Source organism: Xiphophorus hellerii, chromosome 8 (genome assembly GCF_003331165.1).
Source record: "Xiphophorus hellerii strain 12219 chromosome 8, Xiphophorus_hellerii-4.1, whole genome shotgun sequence".
Lineage (NCBI taxonomy): Eukaryota > Metazoa > Chordata > Actinopteri > Cyprinodontiformes > Poeciliidae > Xiphophorus > Xiphophorus hellerii.
The window spans coordinates 7,645,991-7,669,518 of record NC_045679.1 but is presented as its reverse complement, the minus strand read 5'-3'; the positions used below and the strand labels follow the sequence as shown (position 1 = coordinate 7,669,518).

General features: G+C 38.6%; 1 protein-coding gene across 4 annotated transcripts; it reads left to right on the top strand.

Moving 5' to 3' along the window:
- The first annotated feature begins 242 nt into the window (after nucleotides 1-242).
- mamdc4 (MAM domain containing 4) lies at nucleotides 243-23,443 on the top strand. Of its 4 annotated transcripts, XM_032570156.1 has the most exons (29): nucleotides 243-362; nucleotides 2,326-2,418; nucleotides 7,080-7,241; nucleotides 8,374-8,499; nucleotides 9,184-9,417; nucleotides 9,494-9,619; nucleotides 9,700-9,855; nucleotides 10,006-10,109; nucleotides 10,454-10,609; nucleotides 11,021-11,111; nucleotides 12,074-12,190; nucleotides 12,625-12,717; nucleotides 12,808-12,945; nucleotides 13,019-13,164; nucleotides 14,008-14,116; nucleotides 14,188-14,292; nucleotides 15,204-15,338; nucleotides 15,440-15,567; nucleotides 16,739-16,955; nucleotides 17,029-17,166; nucleotides 17,418-17,545; nucleotides 17,615-17,705; nucleotides 18,898-19,047; nucleotides 19,713-19,838; nucleotides 19,917-20,041; nucleotides 21,099-21,198; nucleotides 21,782-21,942; nucleotides 22,039-22,104; nucleotides 22,609-23,443. In XM_032570156.1, the coding sequence occupies exons 1-29, from the start codon at nucleotides 311-313 to the stop codon at nucleotides 22,645-22,647; spliced, it is 3,612 nt and encodes a 1,203-aa protein (XP_032426047.1). In that variant the 5' UTR covers nucleotides 243-310; the 3' UTR covers nucleotides 22,648-23,443. The 4 variants fall into 4 exon arrangements, with proteins under 4 accessions (XP_032426047.1, XP_032426046.1, XP_032426045.1 ...); XM_032570155.1 differs by having other exon boundaries at nucleotides 12,811-12,945; nucleotides 17,418-17,705; XM_032570154.1 differs by having other exon boundaries at nucleotides 17,418-17,705.
- Nucleotides 23,444-23,528: the final 85 nt, after the last annotated feature.

The following is a 23,528-nucleotide window of genomic DNA, read 5'->3' as shown; positions in this document are numbered from 1 at the left end:
GTGAAATGTTTTGTTCATGTGCTGAATTGCCAAACAGGAAGGAGGAAGTTATTAAAGAAACAAAAAAAACAATTTCCTTTATGATATATTAAAGTTAGTACATAGTATTTATTACATTTACTTCCAGCACGTACAAGTATCTCTTGAGCAATATACAGATGTTCGCTGTTCCCCGGGGGTGTTTTATGGCTGTCACTTGCATGCTGGGTAATTTTAAAGTCCGCCTTTTATCTCTGGGAAATAAAGGTCGGATCGGCTGGTGAAATTTCCATGGACAGTTTTCAGACTGAGATGTGAAGGAAGGGAAAATATGCTGCGTTTTTGGAGCTCGACGGTCCTGTTGCTGTTTTGTTTGCAGCTCGGTAAGAAAAAATTAAAAATTACTTTAAATTAATGACTTAGGTGGTTGAAAATTGGTTAACTTTTATTAAAATTTTAAAAATCAACACTCAGAGATGATATTAGCTTCAAATAATCAAAATTAAAGAGAGTCAGACTCTTGGAAGTTTGTTGAATTCAGAAAGTTTTATGGGTTTATTAAGATGTCATAACTTTATTGCACCAGTTACATCATAAATTATGGGTGACCTATTTGTTGAATACGTCACTGCAAAAACACAACAACTTTCCAAGAATTTTTTGTCAAGTGTCTAGTCCAAATGTATTATTGCACTCAAAATAAGACAAACACTACTTAAAAGTAACTTTTCAGAAAGATTTAAGATTGTTTAAAGTAAACAATTCATTATTATTGGCAATTATTTTTGCTTAAACATTTTTTAAAAGTCTAATAAATGGCATATGCTGGTCTACAATGAACCAAAGAGTATATATAGTCATATATATACCATTTAATAGATAAGGATGTTACTGAAAACAGTATTTCAGGAATATAGATGAATTACACACAGACTGATGTTTAAGACCTTTATTTCTGTTAATTATGATGATTTTCCACTTAAAGTAAATGAAAACATGACATTTCATATTAGAAGCATCAGATCAATTAAACATTTTATTATAAAAATGTGAAAAGTATGTTTATTACTCTGGCCTTTGAGCCTGATGCATTCTGGGTCATAGCTACATTTTTAGAAATATCCTGATAAAGAGTTTAGAAGAGCTTCATGTAATATATTTAGTGCAAGCGTCAAGCAGACGGACATAACACTTCTTTGATTATAATTCTTCTTTTAAATAGATTTGATTCACATTAGGATGTTAAACCAAACTGCAGCATTTAGAATGAGATTAGTTTGGAGAATCATGAAGAAATTAAGGAATTAGGTTAACAGCGTTAAGCTAACAGCTGCTCATAGCTGCTGCTAAGCTAGCTAGTGAAAAAGCATCTTATTTTGTAACTAATTTAATCAGAATTGTTTAGCCTAGGGCATGCTAGGCCGTAAATCTGTGAACAAAACTGTCTTGGTAAAGGAAATTTTCTTTATTTTGATTAGATTTAATTCAAATATGGATGCTAAACCTAGGACTAAATGTAAACAGCAGCCAAAATGATGCCAGTTTAATTATGAGTATTTTCCTCTATAAATTTTAGTTGCAGTTCATAGAAAAAACATATTATACTTTATTTAAAGAGAGAGAACTATTACTTTTGTATATTTATGACACAATTAATTTTAGGTGCTATTATACTAAGAGAATATTTTTTGCTAACAAAATTATATGTGAATGCTCATATAGCTTGATTAGCAAACTAACAAAGTTACTAACAAATATGTTTGTTTTTATAATTTGATTCATATATGTGGTTTTCTGAGGGGGAAATTATTGTCTTTTAGAGTCGTTTCATCAGGTATAGAAAATTTTAGCACCTGTTTATACAGTTAGCATAGCAAAAAAAATGTTTATACAAGAAACTATCAAAGGTTCATAATACTGTGCTTTCTGAATTGCCAATCTACTCATAGGTTAAATCTACTTAGTAAAAGTAGGTTTGATTTATAGTAAATTTTACATACATACTACAAGTTAAAAGTAAGTTTGATTCATTCAAATTGAATAGCCACTGCTTAAATTTTCTAAACGGAACGTAGGTTAGCATCATTAGCTTAGCTTGCGTCAACTTCCACATATTATCTAAATTAATATTGTTTTTAAAAACAAATTCGGCTGGAAAACTATAAAAACTATAATTTTTGTAATAATACCCTTAAAATATGTTTAAGAATAAAAGCATAGATGTTTTAAATTGAAAATGTATATCTCCATCAAAAATAAACTCTTGTAAAGTGAACATGTTTACACTTGATGATATGTATTCAGCTACATACTAAACTTCACTGGATATTTCGTCTTTTTGCGCAGTTTGTGCTTCGGGGTCTTCGCGGTGTGAGACTCCTGAAGGGAAATGTGACTTTGTGTGTGATTGTTCCGACTGTAGCGACGAGCAAAACTGTGGTAAGTTGAAGCTACTAGCCGTTAGCCTACTTCCTAACGGCTGGTACAGTCTAGCCATTAGTAGTTTTGAATGTAAATTGATATATTGTGGTGTTAATGTTATGTATAATTAAGACTACAAATGGCCACCTGTGGTGACGTCATGGAGCGACAGGCTTAAGTAGTCCAGGTGAGGCTGATTGTGTAATGAAGTCTGGCTGGATGTTTGGTGATCCGGGAATAAACTGATAACGATGATACAGTTCGACTCAGCGCATTTTTCATAAAAACACGACATGGTGTCAGGAGTGCTGTAGTGTAAATCATCGGAGGCTGCAATTCTACCGGAGGCATGGCTGATGACAACGTACAGGGAGTCGCTTCTGCTGGTCCATGTGCAACGTTCAGCATCCAGCCGCCGGAATCTTTCGACTTCACGAAGCCGCAGGAGTGGGCCAAGTGGATACGGCGATTCGAACGGTTTCGTTTGGCAAGTAACTTGAATTCTAGTTCTCAGGAGAATCAAGTTAACACGCTCATTTATTGCATGGGAGACGAGGCGGATGATGTTCTGCGGGGATTAGCATTACCACCTGACCAAAGAAACACGTATCAAGGAGTTCGTGATGGATTTCAAGCTTTCTTTGTTGTTAAGAAAAATGTCATTTATGAGCGAGCCAGGTTTAACATGCGCAAACAAGAGGAGCATGAAACCGTAGATGCCTTTGTTACTTCACTGTATGCGCTAGCAGAGCATTGTAGTTATGGAGCGCTACATGATGAACTGATTCGTGACAGACTGGTGGTGGGATTGCAGGATAAAAGATTATCTGAGCGTATGCAGCTCGACCCAGATTTGACGCTGGAAAAGGCCATTAATTCGGCGAGACAAAGTGAAGAGGTGAAACGGCAGCAATCCTGTCTGCGTAGTGGCATCAGATCGGAGACAGAAAATGGAAAATCTGTCGACAGGGTGTACAAAAGCAGTGTTAAGCATGCCAAGGCTAAATACCAACCTAAGTTGCGCACTACTACAAATAATAAAAGGGAGATTTCTCAATGTTATAAGTGTGGCTGCTCTCCATCCCATCCCAAACGTGATTGTCCGGCAAATGGGGAAAACTGTCATTTATGTGGGAAAAAGGGACATTATAAGAGGGTGTGTAGGACGCTCAAGACTGTACATGCTGTCGAAAAAGATGACTCTTTGTTTTTAGGCAGTATTACCAAGGGAGATGAGCCTTGGAGGGTGGATGTTGAAATAAATAAAAGAAACATCTCATTCAAGATTGACACTGGTGCTGATGTTACGGTCCTGCCATACGCCATGTACAGAGACATCTATAGAGACAAGAGTTCCCCCCCCCTGAAAAAAGCTACCAGGCAGCTGTTAGGACCAGGGCGAAATGCACTGGATATTGTGGGGGTTGCTGAGATGTTAATGAAAAAAGGAGAAAAAGAGATACAAGAAAGTGTGTATATTATGAGACACCTGCAAACTGCACTTTTGGGTAGACCAGCCATTCAGAAGCTGGAGCTTGTAGCTAGATTAAATGAGATAACTGTTGTAACATTAAAAACTAGCTATCCAAAGCTATGCAGTGGTTTGGGAGAAGTGAAACAGCCTTATGCCATCAAACTGAAACCAGGAGCTCAACCATTTTCATTAAAGACGCCCAGAAGGATTCCACTTCCTTTGATGGACAAAGTCAAGCAAGAACTGTCCCGTATGGAAAGTTTGGGGGTGATTAGCAGAGTTGAGGAGCCAACTGATTGGTGCTCAGGAATGGTGGTTGTTCCTAAAAAGACAGGGGCTGTACGCATATGTGTTGACCTCACCAAGCTGAATGAGTCTGTGTGCAGAGAGAAGTATATTCTTCCCTCTGTAGATGAAACACTCGGTAAGTTAGCAGGAGCTAACATTTTCAGTAAATTAGATGCTAATATGGGGTTCTGGCAGATCCCTTTAACTGAAGATACTGCAAAATATACAACTTTTATTACACCTTTTGGTCGTTATTATTTTAAACGGCTACCCTTCGGTATAGCTTCTGCCCCTGAGCATTTCCAGAACAGAATGGTAACAGAGGTTACGGAGGGATTAGAGGGTGTAGTTTGCCACATGGATGATGTGTTGGTGTGGGGGCGAACACAGGAGGAGCATGATGCTCGTCTGTATACCGTTCTTGGAAAGATTCAAGAAGCCGGTATTACACTGAACATTGATAAATGTGATCTTTCGAAACAGAGTGTAACATTTTTGGGCCATATTATTTCTGTTAATGGAGTTAGTCCTGATCCAAATAAAACAGAAGCTGTGAGAAAGATGAAAGAACCAAGAAATGTGAGTGAACTAAGAAGTTTCCTTGGAATGGTTAACCAGCTGGGGAGGTTTATTCCAAAGTTGGCAGAGCGAGACAAGCCTTTGAGGGATCTCTTGTCAAAGAAAAACTGTTGGATATGGGGAGTTGATCAAGCTAGAGCATTTCAAGAACTGAAAGATTTGCTTTCATCCCCGCCAGTGTTAGCCATGTACGATACTAACCGAGAATGTAAGGTTTCAGCAGATGCGTCAGCTTATGGTCTGGGGAGTGTGCTGCTCCAAAAGTGGGGTCAGGAGTGGAGACCTGTTGCATACGTGTCACGATCTCTAACACAGACTGAGCAGAGATATGCACAAGTGGAAAAAGAAGCTTTAGGTCTTACTTGGGCTTGTGAAAGGTTCAGTAATTATCTCGTTGGCAAACATTTCCAAATGGAGACAGATCATAAACCGCTTCTGAGTCTTTTGGGTTCCCAGATGTTAGATGATCTTCCACCACGTATTCAGCGTTTTAGAATGCGTCTCATGAGATATTCTTATTCCATCTCATATGTGCCAGGGAAACATCTGTGGACAGCTGATACGCTGTCACGTGCTCCTATGATAGAAAATTTATCAACAACTGAAGCAAAGTTGGTTGACGATTCAAATATTTATGTAGATAATGTGATCCAACACCTGCCTGCAAGCACTGGCTACCTTGAGGAGCTGAGACAGGAGCTGACAAGGGATAGTATATGTGCCCGTGTGATGCAGCTGTGTGAGGAAGGATGGCCTACACACTACAACAGTGAACCCGCACTCAGACTGTATTGGGCTGAAAAGGCATTTCTTACGGTGAAGGATGGTCTTTTGTTAAGAGGAGACAGACTTGTTATTCCTTCAACTATGAGAAATGATGTGCTCATGAAATTACATGAGGGACATCAGGGAGTGGTGAAATGCAGAGAACGTGCACAGCAGTCAGTGTGGTGGCCTGGACTGGGCCAGCAGCTAAAAGAACTGGTTCTAAAATGCCACACCTGCAACAGAGAGAGAGAGAATCCCACAGAGCCATTGATGCCATCACAGTATCCGGACAGACCATGGCAAAAACTTGGGGCCGATCTGTTTACTTTGCAAGGGAAAAATTATATTCTGGTTGTGGATTATGCATCAAGATTTGTGGAAATTGCTCAACTGAGTCCCACAAGATCAGCAGATGTGATTCCTCACCTGAAATCTGTGTTTGCACGTCACGGCATTCCAGAAGTGATGATCACAGATAATGGTCCTCAGTTTTCCTGTGCTGCTTTTGCTACATTTGCTAAGTTATATGGATTTAGCCATATTACAAGTAGCCCAAGATATCCACAAAGTAACGGGGAAGCTGAACGTGCAGTTAAAACCATAAAGAACTTGTTGAAGAAAGCAGCTGATCCCTATCTAGCCTTACTCGCCTACCGAGCAACCCCACTTTGGAGTGGGTACAGTCCGGCGGAGCTCCTTATGGGAAGAAGGCTTCGCACGACTGTGCCAACACTTCCATCTTTGTTGAGGCCTGTTCTTCCAGAAAGTAAGTTCATTGCTCAAAAAGAAAAGGAGAGAAGGATAAAGGATGCAGAGAGATATGATTCACGCCACAGAGCAAGAGTTCTTAGTAAACTTACTCCAGGACAAGGCGTGTGGATTAAAGATCAAGGCACAAGTGGAGCAGTGGTTACCAGTCATTCTACTCCACGGTCATACATTGTGGAAGGACCCCATGGATTGATTAGGCGAAATCGTCGTCATTTGGTTACCATGGAGCCTTCGACAGAGCCAGAAGTACCAGAAGGTGATGTTGGTGCAGAACAAGTTCCACCGAGTTCTGAGGAATCTTCACAGCAGAGCTTTCCTGAACTTTCACCTACTCCTAGAACCAGGTTTGGGAGACGGGTTGTGAAACCAGATAGACTGAATTTGTAGCTAAGGGAAATAAAATGATTGATGTAAATGTTATGCTAAAAATTTAAATATATATTTCTATTTATTGTAGCTTTTTCTTCTAGCTCTAGGTAGAAACAGACCTTCCAGCTATAGAGGCAGAATAATCCTCTAAGGTCTGTTGAATCAATGGTAGTCTACCCATTGATTCTAGAGAGGGGAGATGTGGTGTTAATGTTATGTATAATTAAGACTACAAATGGCCACCTGTGGTGACGTCATGGAGCGACAGGCTTAAGTAGTCCAGGTGAGGCTGATTGTGTAATGAAGTCTGGCTGGATGTTTGGTGATCCGGGAATAAACTGATAACGATGATACAGTTCGACTCAGCGCATTTTTCATAAAAACACGACATATATGACGGGGTTTTTTTTGAAAACTAAACTCTCTGAAGGGTACTCTGGAAAATCATTTGAGTGTGACTTTGAGGATGAAGGAGTGTGTGGATGGAAGATTGAATCTGTTGGTGAGGAATACAAATGGCAGCGAGTTCAGAGCGGGGGCGAGCTGCCGGAGAGCGGACCGACTTCCGACTACACCACCGGCACAGCTACAGGTGTAAAATTACATTTTCTTAAATTTTTACACAACACAGAAACAATAGTTGAAGTACAAAAGGCTTTCTGAACACGTTTGGAGCATTTTTGCCAAGAAACTGATTGAAAATACTTTATTTTATGTTTAAATTTGTCTCAAAATATGCATTATGTTATATTATGTTCGTTGTCTAAAGATCTTAAAACAATCTTTTCTCATTATGCTTATCCCTGATTATTTGTTAGTGATGTACTTTTGTGTGCAGTGCCTTGCAAAAGTATGGCCACCCCATAAATCTTTCTTACATTACCATTAAAGTGTGTGTTTGGTTTTTTTTACCATTCGAAGTGACAGGTAAACACAGAGTAGTTCATCGTTATGAAGTAACGTGAAAATTATGCATGGTTTGCAAATATATATATATATATATAAATAAAAAATATTCAGTCATTTAAATCTTTTCATATAGAAGTCAAAAACCGACACAACGCAGAAAAAAACAAAATAAAAAAACTAATACAGAAATGGATAATAAAGAATATAATTCCTGGCAATGGTAGAATTACAGTTATAAACCGAAAAAAGTATCAGTAAAAGCTTATTATATCTTCACTTTTTTATACATACAATCAAAGCTGCAGACAGCCTGTAGATAAACTCATAAAAAAGAAACAATCAAAATAAAACCTTGTTTTTATTTATTTAGCAAATAATTTTTGTAAATTTAAAGAATGAAAAACAAAGTTTTAGCTTCACACAGTTATTCCATACATAAGCACCTCTAACTGAACGACAAATATTTTAAACATTTGTCTTGACCTTAATTTTAAATTCGTAAAAATCTGAATGGTGTGGCATGTATTTTTTTATGGAGCACCCTTTTATTCAAAACTTTACTCGTCTGCGTTTCAAAACATGATGAAAAATACAATAAAGTTTCTGGTTGTAACATGACAAAATGTTCAAGAGGTACAATACTTTTGAAAGGCACTGTAAATAAAATATGTTGCTGTTAAATATCATTAACATATCAGGTGATGATAAAGCCATAGATATCAGCTGGTAGCATGAAGCATCATTAGAACAAATCCTTCAGTAAACTTTAATCTTTATAGCCTAAATGAAAACATGTACTGTCTCCTGCCATCCAGGCTGGTTCATGTCAGTGAGTGCAGTGGGGGCAGAGTCTCTTCAGAGTTCAGTTCTAATCTCTCCGGAGATAAAGGGCTCTTCGCCGACGTGCCGCCTGCGACTCAGATACTTCCTGTGGGACTCAGGTAACCGTAGACTGCTCAGCGTTGGCCGGGCTGGTAAACAACGATTGAAACACCCTAAACATTCACTGGTAGAGAAAAAAAAACATGTGAAAAGCTTGAAAATCAGTTATTTTATAAACTACAGGAACATTTAGTTAAAATGTAGGATTTGGAGAAATGTGAGCCTGAAAAAGGAAGAATATAAATGTTTCCATAGACTGGAGCCACAATTCAGATCAACTAAGTTATCCATCCATCCATTAGTTCACTCATCCATTCATCAGTCCATCCATCCATTAGTTCATCCATCTATCTATCCATCCATCCATCCATTAGTTCATCCATCCATTAGCTCATCCATCCATCCATTGAGTTTTTGAGTTCTAATCTTATAAATCTATAGTAGTAGATGTTGTAATTCTTCATATTTAAGTTTGGTGTAGAACTGCAGATGTTATCTTTGCTCTGATACGAATAAAACTGAGCTTAATGGAAAAAGTTCTGACATCAGAAAAGCACCTAAAGCATGGTGGAGACATGTGATGCTGTGGGCTTGTTTCTCTTCTTAAGGTCTATACAAACATTAAAAGTTAGCTCTCTGAGAGGGATGATGATATATGTCTTTAATTCTACTAGGTGTAGAATTACCAGATTCATCTTTTTGACAACGTTGACATTCGTTGTGTTGACATGTTTTGACCACAGGACTCACGGGTTTAGGTCCAACTCCTCTGTGGGCTTCAATCCTCCACCAGGACTCTCAGGAGGCCGTCGTGTGGCGCCCCGAGACCTCCAGCGCCCGCAGCTGGAGGGAAGCCACCGTCTTCCTGGGCCGCATTTCCTCCCCTTTCCGGATCCATCTCCACTCGGCGCGCTCGGCGGGACAAAACGGAGACGTAGCCATAGACCAGCTGGAGTTCCTGGACTGCGCTCTGCCCTGTGAGTTGACTAATCAGAACAGAAAACTTTCACATGAGCAGATCATGGATTTGTTTCTACGTGTTTAACCCAACAGCGCTCCCTGCTGGGACCAGCTGCCCAGAGGGGATGGTGCAGTGTGGTGGTGGAGGCTGCGTGGAGCAGCGGCAGGTCTGCGACGGTACGGACGACTGTGGTGATGGCAGCGACGAGGCGCCCTGCGGTAAGAGATGACAACACGTCATCAGAAAACTGCAGAACAGCCGAAACACTGAGAGAGATTTGTTTTATTTTATCCTCCAGATGATTACGACCGCTGTGACTTTGAGGAGGATCTGTGTGACTGGGACCTGAGATCGTTTTCCAAACTCAAATGGATCAGAACAAATCAGGAGAACATCTCCAGAACCGATCCTTGGAAAGGTCCAGGCAGAGATCACTCCAACAATACAGCATCAGGTGCTTCTTTTTTTATTACACTGTCAAAGCTAAACTGGTCAGATTCTCCTGAAGTTTAAATCTTTAACCAGTTCTGAACTGGTCCAGAATAATTACAGCCTACAGAACCTTTTGGTCCCGTACTAAAACCTTTGATTGTTTTTACGGCAGGGTATTTCCTGTACGTCACGGTCCCTGATGGCGGTCTCACCATGGACTGGGCGGCTTTTCAGAGCCCACGTCTTCAACCAACCAACAGCTCACATCCATGTAAGGTCAGTTTGAACAGGCTGGATTACAGCTTTAGTCATTATTTACCATTATTTAAATTAACATTTCATTACAAAATACAAAGGAGTTTCTGCCAGTTCCTCCAGATGTTCTAGGTCTGGTGGTGAAGGGGAGGGAGGGAGGGAGGAAGGAAGGAAGAAAGGAAGGAAGGAAGGATGGATGGATGGATGGATGGTTGGATGGATGGTTGGTTTTCAGTATTTTAAGGAATAAATTCTAGATATTTCTGTCTCTTATCTGTAAATTCTAAAAATAAAATGTTTGTCCTCTGAGCCTCTTTCTGGGCTCAGTTTGTTTACATGTTTTTGGTTTCGTTGTTTTTCCATAGATGGTCATGTACACTCATCAGTTTGGGCCGCGGTCCGGCGGGCTGACGGTGCTGGTGGCGGACCAGCTCATCTACCCTGTCTGGGAAAGGGGCGGAGCTTTAGGAGACCTCTGGGTGAAGGCGGAGGTGGAGATAGTGTCCAACTACACCTTCCAGGTAAGACATGAAGCACCACCTACCATAAATAACGATACAGTAGATTATCATTAATATAGACAGAAATAATGTTCAATAACAATGAAAGACATGCTGATGATACAAAATGGCCGCCGCTGACTTTTACCATCAGTTTAAGGACTGATGGTGAAAAATGGCCGTCTGGGCCAACCCTGCCACCACAGCACACCCATGCAATCACTTTTTAATGTTATTTTTATTTGAATGTCGACTTTTTGTAAAAATCATTTTCACTTTGACATTAAAGGTACTTTTTTCTTAAAAACATGTTTGTTAAAAAACACATTTTGCTTTACCCAATAGAAAGGGTAAAGCAAAAAAGGGGTGAAAACATTTGATTAAATGTTGAAAATATAACTTGTTATTTTTTGTTCTGTTAAATCTCTACAGATTCTCATCATGGCAGCCATCAGAGACCTGGACTATGGAGGAATCGCAGTCGACAGCATCATGTTGTCCCCTGAATGCCGCTGGTCATCTGGTATGATTATCTCTAATATATGCAAATTTGTGGGGCGTGCCGTGGTGGCGTAGGGGTTAGCGCGACCCACATTTGGAGGCCTCAAGTCCTCGACGCGGCTGTCGCGGGTTCGACTCCCGGACCCGGCGACATTTACCGCATGTCTTCCCCCCTCTCCCTCCCCCTTTCCTGTCAGCCTACTTCATGAAAAGGGACACTAGAGCCCACAAAAAGACCCCCTGGAGGGGTTACAAAAAAAAAAAAAAAAAAAAAAAAAAAAAAAAAATATATGCAAATTTGTAAGCAATATAAATCAATCAAACAAATAAATCAATAAAAATAACCTTAAATTTTCTATTAAATGATTTTTAGCATTAGCTTTTACAAATTATTTATGCCTTTACTGGTTTAGCGTTAGCTTCCGCAAATTTTTCAATGTGTTTCACAATTTAGCGTTGCCTCCTGCTACAAGCATTAGCATTAGCATAGCTAAGATTTTTATTTAGCATATTAGTGCTAAATTTGTGAGCCTAACTTTTTGTGTAGCTCTGCCCATGACTGGCCTTATAATTTGTATAACAGCCATTTTAAAAAATGTCCATCAGAAAAAGAAGACATGATCAATAAAATATGTCTGATGATTTATATGGCTTTAAATATAGGCTATGATTTGACACCAAACATTCATCTAATTGGCAATTTGATTGCAAACACTAACCGTGTTGGCCATTTTGAAAAATCAAAAAAATAATTAGAAAATATGACTTTTATGCGTTCGATTATGAATGATTTGACAGAAGAAGTGTTCGTCTGTGATAAATATTGGAAAGTTTATTGCAAAAATACAATTTCCTTGAAGACCATGTTGGATTTTTCTCTGGCTAATGTTTTTTTGTGAAGAAGCAAATCCTTAGATCCTGTGCCGAGTTAGGTTCTTGTGAAAATGTTTTCTAAAATGTTTAATTATCTGCTGCACAAAATAGATAATACCACCCTGGAAAAATTCCCCAAACCTCCAAAGAATCCTTGCATTGATGATCCAGAGAAGATGTGTGATTTTCAGGCTGACTGCGATGCTGCAGAGGACGAAGCAAAATGCGGTGAGTTTGTTTATTCTAAATTGAGGGACCTGTATGATGGGGTATTAGGGCCATTATGCTATAAATGGAAAAAAATTACTAAATTTATACAAAAAAATCAGAAATGTTGAGATAAATTTGAGAAATTTTCTAGAAAAAAAAATTGAAATTTTTGAGTTTGAAAAGTCGAAAATTTGCAAGAAAAAAATCAGACATTTTGACATCAATCTCAGAAATTTTCTAGAAAAACGTGGAAATGTCAAAAGTCAAAAACTTTTTCTATCGAAACTCAGAAATTTCCACGTTTTTTCTAGAATATTTCTGAGTTTTTTGGCAGAAATTTCCTCCTTTTTTTCATCTACAATGTTCTTATTGCACCATTGCAGATCTGATAAAAGAAGTTTTTGTTTAGCCATGTAGACAAAGTTTCACCTCTTCTTGGATCGTTGCTGCAGGGGATTTCTCCTATCCTGAAGGCAGCTCAGGCTGGACTGACACCAGTATTGGGAGTCAAGGTTGGCTGCTGGACAAAAGTTCAACAACTGGAGGTAGAAACTGGGCCATTTCAATTAACTGATGCATACTGTGTCTCTAATAATGTGTGGCATTAATTTATAATTTATTTTCTTGATTCAAAGCAGAGTTCCTATATGTAGCTGAGGCTGCAGGTCAGCAGCTAACCGAAGCCCAGATTCGGACTCCCCTCCTGGGCCCCACCGGTCCGGTGTGTAACCTGAGCTTCGACTTTGCGCTCACTGGGAGTTTGGATCACATTGGTAATTTCCCATCCCAATTGTGAAATTCGCAGCATTTTCTCTTCCCAGAAGTGAAAGTCTGTCTGTGGTACAGGTGAGCTTTCTGTCAGAGTGATCGACAGCTTGTTGGGAGTGAGGCCCAACCTGTGGGAGTTCAGTGGGAAAACAGGAGCAGGGGACGAGGAGGAGACCTGGCAACACGTTGACGTTCCTATAGGAGTCAGGAAACATCGCTTCCAGGTCAGGTTTCAGACCTATTACACAAAATTCACATTTTGCATATTTTTATTCTTCCATTTGGGTTTCTGTTGCTTCTAAAAAAAACTCAGGCGCTTAAAAAAACAACCAGCTGTTTTTTTGGCAATTATTTCATGTTTTTAAATATAAATATCCTGATAAGTCACATTGGACAGGAACTGCGACGTTACCTAGCAACCCCAGCCGAGCCCAGCCTGTTACCAAGCAACCCAAGCCGAGCCTATATCAAATTTAACTTTGAAAAAAAATTTATTGTTTATTTTAGCAATGTTGGACAGACCTACTTTTTTGTCTAACTCTTTAGCGTTTTAGCTAAGTAAATTTTTCCAGATAAACTCTAAAGCTCTAATTAATTTGGTTGTTTTGTAAACCTTCCATTCAATAATGTTCAACATATGGGTTGAAGTTTTGGTTACTGACTTTTAAAAATTCTTAGCTGTTTATAGTCATGCTCTTATTTTGAAGGAGGTGAAATCGGCAGTTTTGTTTCCTCTGATCATGATCAGATTTTACAAAGTAAATTTATTGCTGTGTAAATGGCAAGAGAACCCAATAACAAACGAATGAGGTATACAGAAGAATACACCACTTACATGAATGTACTGTGTTGTGACACCTGTTGTCGAGACATGGTTGAATTTAGCGCTTTAGCTTTAGCTCTTTAGCATTAGCTTCTATGTTGACATAGCGCTTTAATGCTGGTAGAACTAATGTCAACAAAAACCTAGTATTTTGGCAGGGATCTGTACAGTTAATAAATATAATGTAGACGTATCGTAACTCTCTGTCTGTATCAAAACAGCTAATCTTCTCTTTTTTAACCAGCTAGCATTTGAAGCTCGCGCTGTGGATGTTCAGCCTTTTGCTTGGATCAAAGTGAGGAATGTTCAGTTCATCAGCTGCCACGCCGACTACATTCCGTCTTCACCGACAGGTAGCTTTCAGAATGATTTCTAAATAAAAAATAACGAATGTTTGAAGTAATTTAACTTCTCTGGATGACAGGGGCGTCATGCATCTTTGAGGACGGACTGTGCGCTTGGTATCAGGACAACAGTGACAACTTTGACTGGTCTGTGGTTACTGGGATGGATCACAGCATCGGAGTAGGTGAGATCATAGATTATACAGGAACAAGTTGGGTTTTTTTACCCAACTTAATTTTTACCTCCCTTATCACTTGTAGAAAACCTCAACATGTGAAGGAATTGAATCGTTTTATACAGAAATATTTCTTCAGGTTATAAAATGTTTCACCATTTCTATTGATGGTAACAGAAAAACCTTTATCTATAGTGAATGAATCTTTCTTTGGAGGACGAATAAAACAGAAATAAAATAAGAAAATAAAGTTAAATAAAGTGTTTCTAAGTTGTTTAAAAACTAAATATTAAAGACTGAATTTAGTTTATTGCGTACAATGGAGGATTATTAAGAAAAGATTTTTTTTAAATTGCGAGATAAAAATTATACATATACGAGAATAAAGTCACATTATTACAAGATTAAGGTTGTATGAGAATAAAATCATAATAAAATGAAAACAAAGTCATAATATTTAAAAAAATAAAGTGATAATACTTGTAATAGTCGTAATACAATGACTTATTTCTGTGTTATTTTCACTTCATTCTCGTAATATTATGATTTTATTCTTATAATTTTATTTATTTTTAATTTTTTTTAGCTTGGCTGTAATATTCTGTCGTAATTGCTGAACATCTAAACATAAAAAACATAATTTTTATACCTTTAATTAGAAAAAATCATCAACTTAGAAGCACTATCAACTTAGAAATAAAAAAAATATATTTTTATTTTTTAATAAATATATATACTTTTTATTTTTAAAAATAAATAAAAACTCTAAAACTAAACATTTTGTATTAAAAATAATTGGACAATAGAAATGTGCTTAATAAATAATGTGCGAGTTTTACTTTTTGATTGAATTATTATAATATATCAATAATCTTTCTGTACTCTGGGATGGAAATCCTGATCTTGTTGCTGTTGATCAGGCACGAGCCTCGTTGTGGACATGTGGAGTCCTTCGCTGCGTGGAGCGTTTGGGCGCTTGCTTTCATTCCCACAGCAGTCCACTGCCACAGAGAGCTGCCTGACCTTCTACTACAAACTCTATGGGCCGAACGCAGGTGAGCTAACCCAGAGCTAACTGCTCCAAGATGTTCTGATCACCTGATATGAGCATCTCTTCAGGGATTAACGATGACTCTAACTCCCTGGTCCCATCCAGGTGCTCTGAACGTGAAGCTGACCGACGGCCTCGGATATGAGATTTTACTGTGGACCCGCAGCGGCGCTCACGGCAACGAGTGGCACGAAGCGCACTGCCCAGTACCGCAGCAAAACACAAACTTTCAGGTGTCAAACCATTCAATCAGATACAAAGTTTTTTTTGTTCTGCTTGAAAGTCTAAAATGATCAGATGTAACCTGAGGAAATGCAAAAAGCAGTTTTCAGATTTTAGTTGTTGAGTGAAAAGTATAATGCAAAATTCACATTTTGTACATTTTTGTACTTTCATTTGAGTCTCTACTGCTTCTAAAAACGGCACCAAAACTTTAAAAAGGAACAAAAACAAAACACCAACGCATCTTTTGGCAATAAGTCAATGTTTTTTAGTATATGAAACCTCCGGAATGTCACAAACCAGCAGCCACTGCCCGGTTACCTAGCAACGCCAGAGAAGCTCTGCTCATCGCCTAGCAACCCCAGACCATCACCTAGCAACCAAAGCTGAGTTCCAGCAAAGTATAATGAACATGTTATGTATCACATGTAGACAACACAAAGAATCATTTTTAGATGAAAACTAAATGCCTCCCAGTGTTACCTTTAAAAAGTAATCCAACTACTGATTAGGTTGGGCAATATGGACTGAACATTTTATCTCAATATTTATTTATTACTAATCTTTTAGGTAACTGCAGCACACAAATATTGTTCTTGAAAAACATTCTCATTTGAAACAGGCCTCTTCAAAATGCCACTAAACTGCACACAATAACTGCATTTAATCATGTTTTCAAATTATTGATATTGATTGATGCTCTCAGGGAACACAGTGATAAACTAACATTTCCGATCAGACTGTAAATTTTGTTTTTCAGTTTTCATCAGTAAGTGAAATTTATCATAACGATAAATCAAAACTCTTATAAGAAATGTTTCACGATAAATGATAACCGATACGATAAATGTCCACACATACTACTGATTACTGATTAATACTTTAAAAAGTAACTGATTGCTTTATTTCAAAATTAAATAAGTGAGATTACAAGTAACTTTGTAACTATAGTTACACCCAGCAGCTACAAAGTTTCTCCTTATAGTTCAAGTTCAACTTAAAAACTGTTTCCTCACTAATAAGTCAATAATTCCTTAATACTGATGAAAACGTACTGGCTCCACTGGCAGATTATTTCACTTATAACATGAGAAAAATGTCTCATTATAAGTTAAATAATCTGCTCCATCTGTATAGATACAACAGAGTGAAGCTTTAAAAATCTTTGTCATCACCCAACAGTTGATGTTCGAAGCAGTTCGGTCCGGTTTCGACGGCCAGGTTGCCATCGACGATGTGGCGTTTCTGGTCGGCCCGTGTACCATACCCAGAAAATGCTCCTTTGAAGGCCAGAAGTGTGGTTACAGCAGTTACGGCGCCATAAACTGGCTCCACAGAAACGGACACACCACTACGGCGAACGGACCCAAAACAGACCACACTCTGGGGACCGAGCTAGGTCAGCAAAACCCGATCAGAGAACAGAAAACAGGAAAACAGAAGATTTATCCCATCCTGCTGTCTCTGTCCAGGTTACTACATGATGGTCAACACAGACGCAGACATTCTACCACCAGGTAGCGCCGCTGTCCTCATCTCCCCCGTCCAACAAGGAACCACCAAACCCGAATGTGTCAGTTTCTGGTATCATATGACAGAAGGGAACCCAGGTGAGTGTTATACCTACAACACTGCAAGGCTGCAAGACCTTCATGTTCAAAAAATAATAATAATAATAATTTCCACCTGCTGTGTGAACATAGCCTAAAAAAGCTACTTTCTGTCAAAACACTTCACTATTTCCCTTTTTTTCCTTTATTTTATTTTGTATTTGTACCTTATTAATTTGCCAGTAGAACTAAAATTGTCTTATAAATCTTTTTCTGCTCCTATAAATCACTTGGTGGTGTGTACCTTCCAGCCTTCTTTACGGTGTACGTCAAACCCCAGAAGGGAGAGAGAGTCCCGATCTTCTCTGAGAACCTGAATGAGGGAGACGACTGGCGTCGCGTCAACGGCAACGTCTCCGTTGGACTTGTGTCGTGGCAGGTACAGAGCGACGTTAGAGAGCATTTCTTCCCCAGTCAGGTTGGTGTTTCACTTGGTTTTGCTCCGCAGTTGGAGTTCGAGGTCGTCGGATCAGGAAGTCGAGGTTCCCACGTTGCTGTTGATGACATCACAGTCTCGGCTCATCCATGTGAAGATCAAGGTTTGTTTTGATCTGAGTCAGGAGCTGAGTGAAGGTGACACTGCTCACCTTCTTCAAATCTAACAGCATTGGTCTCAAACATTTGTGCTACGTTTGTGCTTCAAAGATTTTAATTTGTGCCGCTATCATCTTAGAAATATTCATGAAAAAAGTTTCTAGAGGTCAACCTGCCCCCACTCAGGTTTACAACATCTAGCAAATTTGGTGCCAAGCAACTTTGCTTGTGCAGCAAAAAGTTTTGTTTATGCTGCTAACATTTTAAAGATATTAGTAAATGTTTCCAGAGGTCATGAAAGGTCAACCAGCCCCCACCTTCTTCAAATCAGGCAAAATTGGTATCTATCAAATTGACTAGGTTTGTGCAGCAAAAAATGTTTTGTTTGTGCTGATTTAATGAAAGTTTAAAGGCCAAACCGTCAACCCCCAAATCAAATCATTACTCAAATCAAACAAAACTGCCGTCAAATGTTTGTGCTACGTTTGTGCAGTAAAAATGTTCATTTCTGCCACTATCATTTTAACGATATTAATAAAAAAGTTATCATCAGAGGTCAACAGCAATAACTTGAAAGCAAAAGCAGCACAAACATTTTTTGCTGCACAAATGTAGCTGAGTTGCTTGACACCAAATATGTTTGACTTTGTAAATGTGAGCAGCACAAATATGTATTTTTTTTTTTTACTGCACAAACGCAGCACAAACATTTGACACCATTTTTGTTTGATTTGGGTAATGTAGCACTGGTTGACTTTTTGACCTTTAAACTTTCATTAATATTTTTAAACCAAAAGCAGCTCAAACAAAAATTGTTGCTGCACAAATGTAGCTGAATTGATTGACACCAAATTTGTCGATTAGAAGAAGGAGGGTGGGATGGTTGACCTTTAATTCCCCTGATTTTTAAAATGATAGCAGCACAAACAAAAATCTTTACTGCACAAACATTTGACACCAATTTAGTTAGATTTGACTCAGGTCATATCAAGAGAATGGAGAAAATAACAAGCAGAAATTTTTCTCTGAGTCTGGATTAATACGATAACATAAAAAAATATATTATGCAGAGACATTGTGGAAAAAAAGAGCATCTTATGTGACACATGGAACCATCAGCTGCATCATTAATGTCAGATTTCCTTAAAGGAAAAGCTTGAACTTCATGCATATTGAGGTTCAGACTTTCTACCTCAGGGTCCAAGTGCAGTTTGGAGAACGGGATGTGCAGCTGGATCAACATTCAGGACAGAGAACGGGAGAAGCTGGACTGGGAGCTGACCAGTCCGGAGAAGGAAAAGCATTATCCAGTCCCACCTCTCGACCACACACTGGGAACAGAGAAAGGTCAGAGAGGAAGACAACAACACTGGAGCTGCTTTGATCGGTTTTCAAAGAGGTTCTCTTCTGGTTCTAATCCAAAATCAGGGTTTGAACTGGTGCCTGAAATGCTTGAATTTTACTTAGTTGTTTTTCAAGGCTCAAAAAGTGCCTGATTTCTATAAGAAGTCTTTGAAAAGTGCTTGATATTGAAACTGTTTTATTATAATGTTGGTTAAATTTGGAAAGTGTTATCTACAGATATTTACACACAGAATAAAAAGACACATACACATTTTTTCTCTCTGTCTGAAACTAAATCAAACAAAATATTTATTGTTTTGGGCCAGCGAGAAATACCAAAATTCCCTATATTTGCTGGATGACATAAAACTCAGTGAGAACATTTTTAGAGATTCTTTTAAAACTTTCTCTGACCAGTCATGTGTGTAGGTCGTCTTTGAGAGACATCTCAAAACATAAAACTTAGTTATATTTTAGTTTACTAGAATACTACCAGGAAAGTAATAAATGATCATATAATAGTGAATTGAAAATGGAGATACGAACAAAACCAATTAACTAAAAAACAGCTAAATGTTGTGCTGGAAAACCTTGAAAAGTGCTTGAATTTTACTGTTGGAAAAGTGTATACGCCCTGCAGATGACTAACTTCTTCGTTTTGCCTCCAGGTCACTTCCTGTTCTTCCCAAGCAGCAACCGGACAGCAGCCAATGAAAAGGCCTGGCTGGTGAGCCCTCAACTGCCGCCGTTTAAGCCCAACTGTCTGAGGTTCTGGGCCTACAAGCCCCAGTCATGTAAGAACGGTTGTTTTAATAAAATGGACGCCAGAGTCTGGATCGTCGGATGCGTCATGTTTGGTTAAATGTTCCCAGCGGACTGCCAGCTGAGGGTATGGAGCCTGTCTGGAGGTATCATCTACCAGCAGCTGATCGTGAACGAACTCAGTGGACCTTGGAGGCATTTTGAACTGAACATCACGTCTCGTGAGGGATACCAGGTCAGACTTTCCAGAAAACTATAGAAACTTGGTACGTGACGTCACACTCGCTGACGATGACGACGACTACTTAAGATTAACGGTTTAGGTGTCGACACAACGCGCTAAATCTCAAATCTACGCGTGATATTTAAAAGTAAAAAGGAGTAGCAGTACTTTGCTACTAATTGTCAACACTACGAACACTAGATAACAATGAGTGGAAAGTTTTAATTTAAAAAAAGCGAGAGAGAGAAAGAGAGGGAACTAGGTCAGTTAACTATGCTAGCACTACTAGCTTAGCTTGACAACTTCAACATGCAAATGTGCTGCGGAAATCGGTGTGTTTCAATTCAGTTAAAAAATAAAGGCAGCTCCTGTGTTCAGGCTACCACTTATTAATAATCACAAAATAAACATCAGTTCTGAAAACAATACTGTAACGGACTCAATGGTTTTCACAACGACGTGTAAGGGCCATTGTAGATAGAAAAAACATTCCACCAAAAAACTCAGAAATATTAAGATTAATGTACAATTTAGAAATTTGAAACTTTCCTTATTTTCCAGAACTTTCTTTAGATTAATCTCAAAATTTGAGTTTTTTCCCCTTTTTCTGTTTAGTTTCCTTAATATGTCGTTGTAGTTCTTTGTGTGGGACATATTTGCGTGTTCTTGGTGTTACTGAATACTGATACATTAGTAGAGCTGGTGTTAGTCAGTTGCTATGGCAACAGGTTTGTGTGTAGCATAGCTGATACACAGAGTGATTAAAAAAGAATATGAGTGGTTTTGAGTTATTATTAAACAGTTTTCTGCGTTATTTTCCCTTTCACGAGGCTCACCGCACTACATTAATAATCTCCAGGTTTCATTCATTTAATCAACAGAGTTGTTATGCTGCGGCAGCACGGCGATTAATGACAAGTAAAAAAAATAGTCTTTTTGCCCTCCCGTGTTGTGCGCATGTGCAAAATTGTTGTACGGAAATAATAACATCCACCATGTCTGTAAGTCATTGAGATTAAAGCATGTCAAAGCTGACATCTCTGCTGCATTTTGTTCTTATTTTTAACAGATTGTGTTTGAAGGCATCAAAGGCACATCAGGTTTTGTAGCTCTGGATGACATCGAGTACACCGTTGGGTTCGACTGCGCCACTAGAGACACAAAACCAAGTAAGACTGGAAATTAGGGGAGGAAATTTATCATCACTTCAAAAACTTTCTGATTAGTCCATGTTGGACAGGGACTGCACCGTGACCTAGCAACCCCAGTAGAGTTCCTTCGTCACCTAGCAACCATACGGAACTCCAGTACGTTTGGTCAGCTGGTTTTATCGCTGTACAAATGCTGCTGGGAAAGACAAGTGTTTTGTTGTTGACTTACAATCCAGAAACCACTTGCTGCATTCTCGTTGGTTGTGCAGGAGGCACCACTTCTGCTTTTCAAAGATGTATGTTTCTAATATAGCAGATCTGTTTATATCCATTTTTAGGTGAGAGTGTAAACGTTGAGTTGTGGGGCGTGGCCAGCAGCTTATTTGGATTTAAAGAGACAAGACGCCCTAAAACAGCTCAAATAAGAAGAACTGATCAGACTGAAATCTGATTATCTAAGAATGATTTTGTGCTAAAATTGTAATGAACAGGTTTTGTTTAGCCCACAGACATATCCTAACCTGTTTAAGAGACACCAACATGTTTGTTGTAGTTTTTTTTCAGCCTTTCTAGGAGTAAATGATTTCCGTCTCTCTTTCAGCCTCGAAGCCGGACAACGCCGGAGGAATCGCTGCCTCTGTGATCGTGGTGGTGCTGCTGATCGGCACCCTGGTCGCTCTGCTCGTCTTCTACCTGCGAACCAAACCAGATGCCAACTCTCCATCGCTCGCTATCGGCATTAGTAATGAAGGATATGTTCCAGTGAGTTAAAAGATCCCAATAAAATCCAATCATTTGACCTTTTCTCACCTTTTTCTCTCCTGAAACCTGTTTGATTTTTATTAAATTGTATCTCAGGAGGATCCTGTGACTGTTCCTCCAAGACAAAACCATCCAATGGCTGCAGGATTCAACAACGTCTCTGTGAGTTTTATTCAACTCAGTTTCTATTGTTGAAACCAAATGATGACAGAAGCTTCACCACTAGGGGGCAGCAACTATTAATTTAAAAATCAGGCTTGTCCACAGGTGTTTGCGACAGATGGAAACATTTTATTAATCAGTCCAACATTATTACAAACAAATTGAAATCTATTTTTAATAGAAAATATCTGGTGCAATAGAAATATTTGTCTTTAATAACCACATTTTCACCATTCTATATCATTTGATTTTCTAGATGTGAAAGTAAGAAGCTCACATCCTCTCTTCGCTGGCAGGAGAATATATTTGGTGTTTGAACTTTTAAAACCAGCAGCTAAAATCAGATATTAGCTGTTTGTGATTGGTTCTGGTCCCTAACTACTACAATCTACTGTATTTGAACCGTTTTGTGTGTGTAAAATTACTGATTCATGAAAAAATATCAAGAATATTTGAAGATTTTTGCAGATTACTGCAGTTTAATTGATGATCTTTGTCCTGCAGATTTCTGCCGAGGTCAGGAAGAGAGAGGAGGAGGAGTGACACGGGGAGCTTTGCTGCCGCCTAATGGTGGCTTTGGGAAATGCAGGTGATATAACAGCAGGAGAACTGCTTGTGTCACCCTAAATGATCACACCTACATGTAAACAAACACACATTTACACAGAAAACACAAAGCCAGAGCGCTGATTAATGCAGATCTGAGGGGATCCGGACCTCCAGCATAGGGAAGTCGGAGCGACATCGTGGCTCTCAGTACCGCTAAGCTGCATGAACCGGGACTGAATAATAAATCACTGCTGCGTTAGCGGGCGCTGAAGTGGGAACCTTGCAGTTCTGAGCAGATTTTAGTTTTAGATTAGATTTTGATCCTTTATTTTTCAATTTCTCTACCAAATGCTGACTGGTTTTAGTTTATTGGACCTGTTTTCTTCACCTCCCTTCTGATAAATGACCACAGCTCTGCAAAAACACAAAATCTGACCAAGTACATTTCTACTGCAAATATCATAGTACACTTGAAATAAGACAAAATTAACTTACAAATAACTTTTCAGTAAAATATGTGTCACATAACTTGTGTTTCCATCAACCACAAAAACATAAAAACAAAATAATTAATCATTTAACTGAAGCTGGTAGAAAATAATCCAAATGTCAAAGAGCTGTTAGGAGATAATGTCAGTTTTCAGGTAGTTTTTTATAATTGTCTTCCCAAATTCTTCAGCTTTATTAATATTTGTGTTCAAATGAAGAATGGAGAAGAAATGAAAAACCTTTATGTTGACATGGTCGCCTGTTTCAAACTGATCATAAATAAAGCTAATTTTAAAGCTCTTGTCTTTTGATTGTTTTCATTTTGATTTCATTTCTTCTATTTTCTTTACACTTGCACCATTTTGCTTTTTTAAATTAAAACCAGG

Excerpts from the sequence above, each read along its gene's own strand:
- mamdc4 (XM_032570154.1), top strand. The coding sequence starts at position 311 with ATGCTGCGTTTTTGGAGCTCGACGGTCCTGTTGCTGTTTTGTTTGCAG. Across the intron at positions 9,620-9,699 it reads CAGCGACGAGGCGCCCTGCG|ATGATTACGACCGCTGTGAC; the intron begins GTAAGAGATGAC and ends TTTATCCTCCAG. Across the intron at positions 12,191-12,624 it reads AGAGGACGAAGCAAAATGCG|GGGATTTCTCCTATCCTGAA; the intron begins GTGAGTTTGTTT and ends TCGTTGCTGCAG.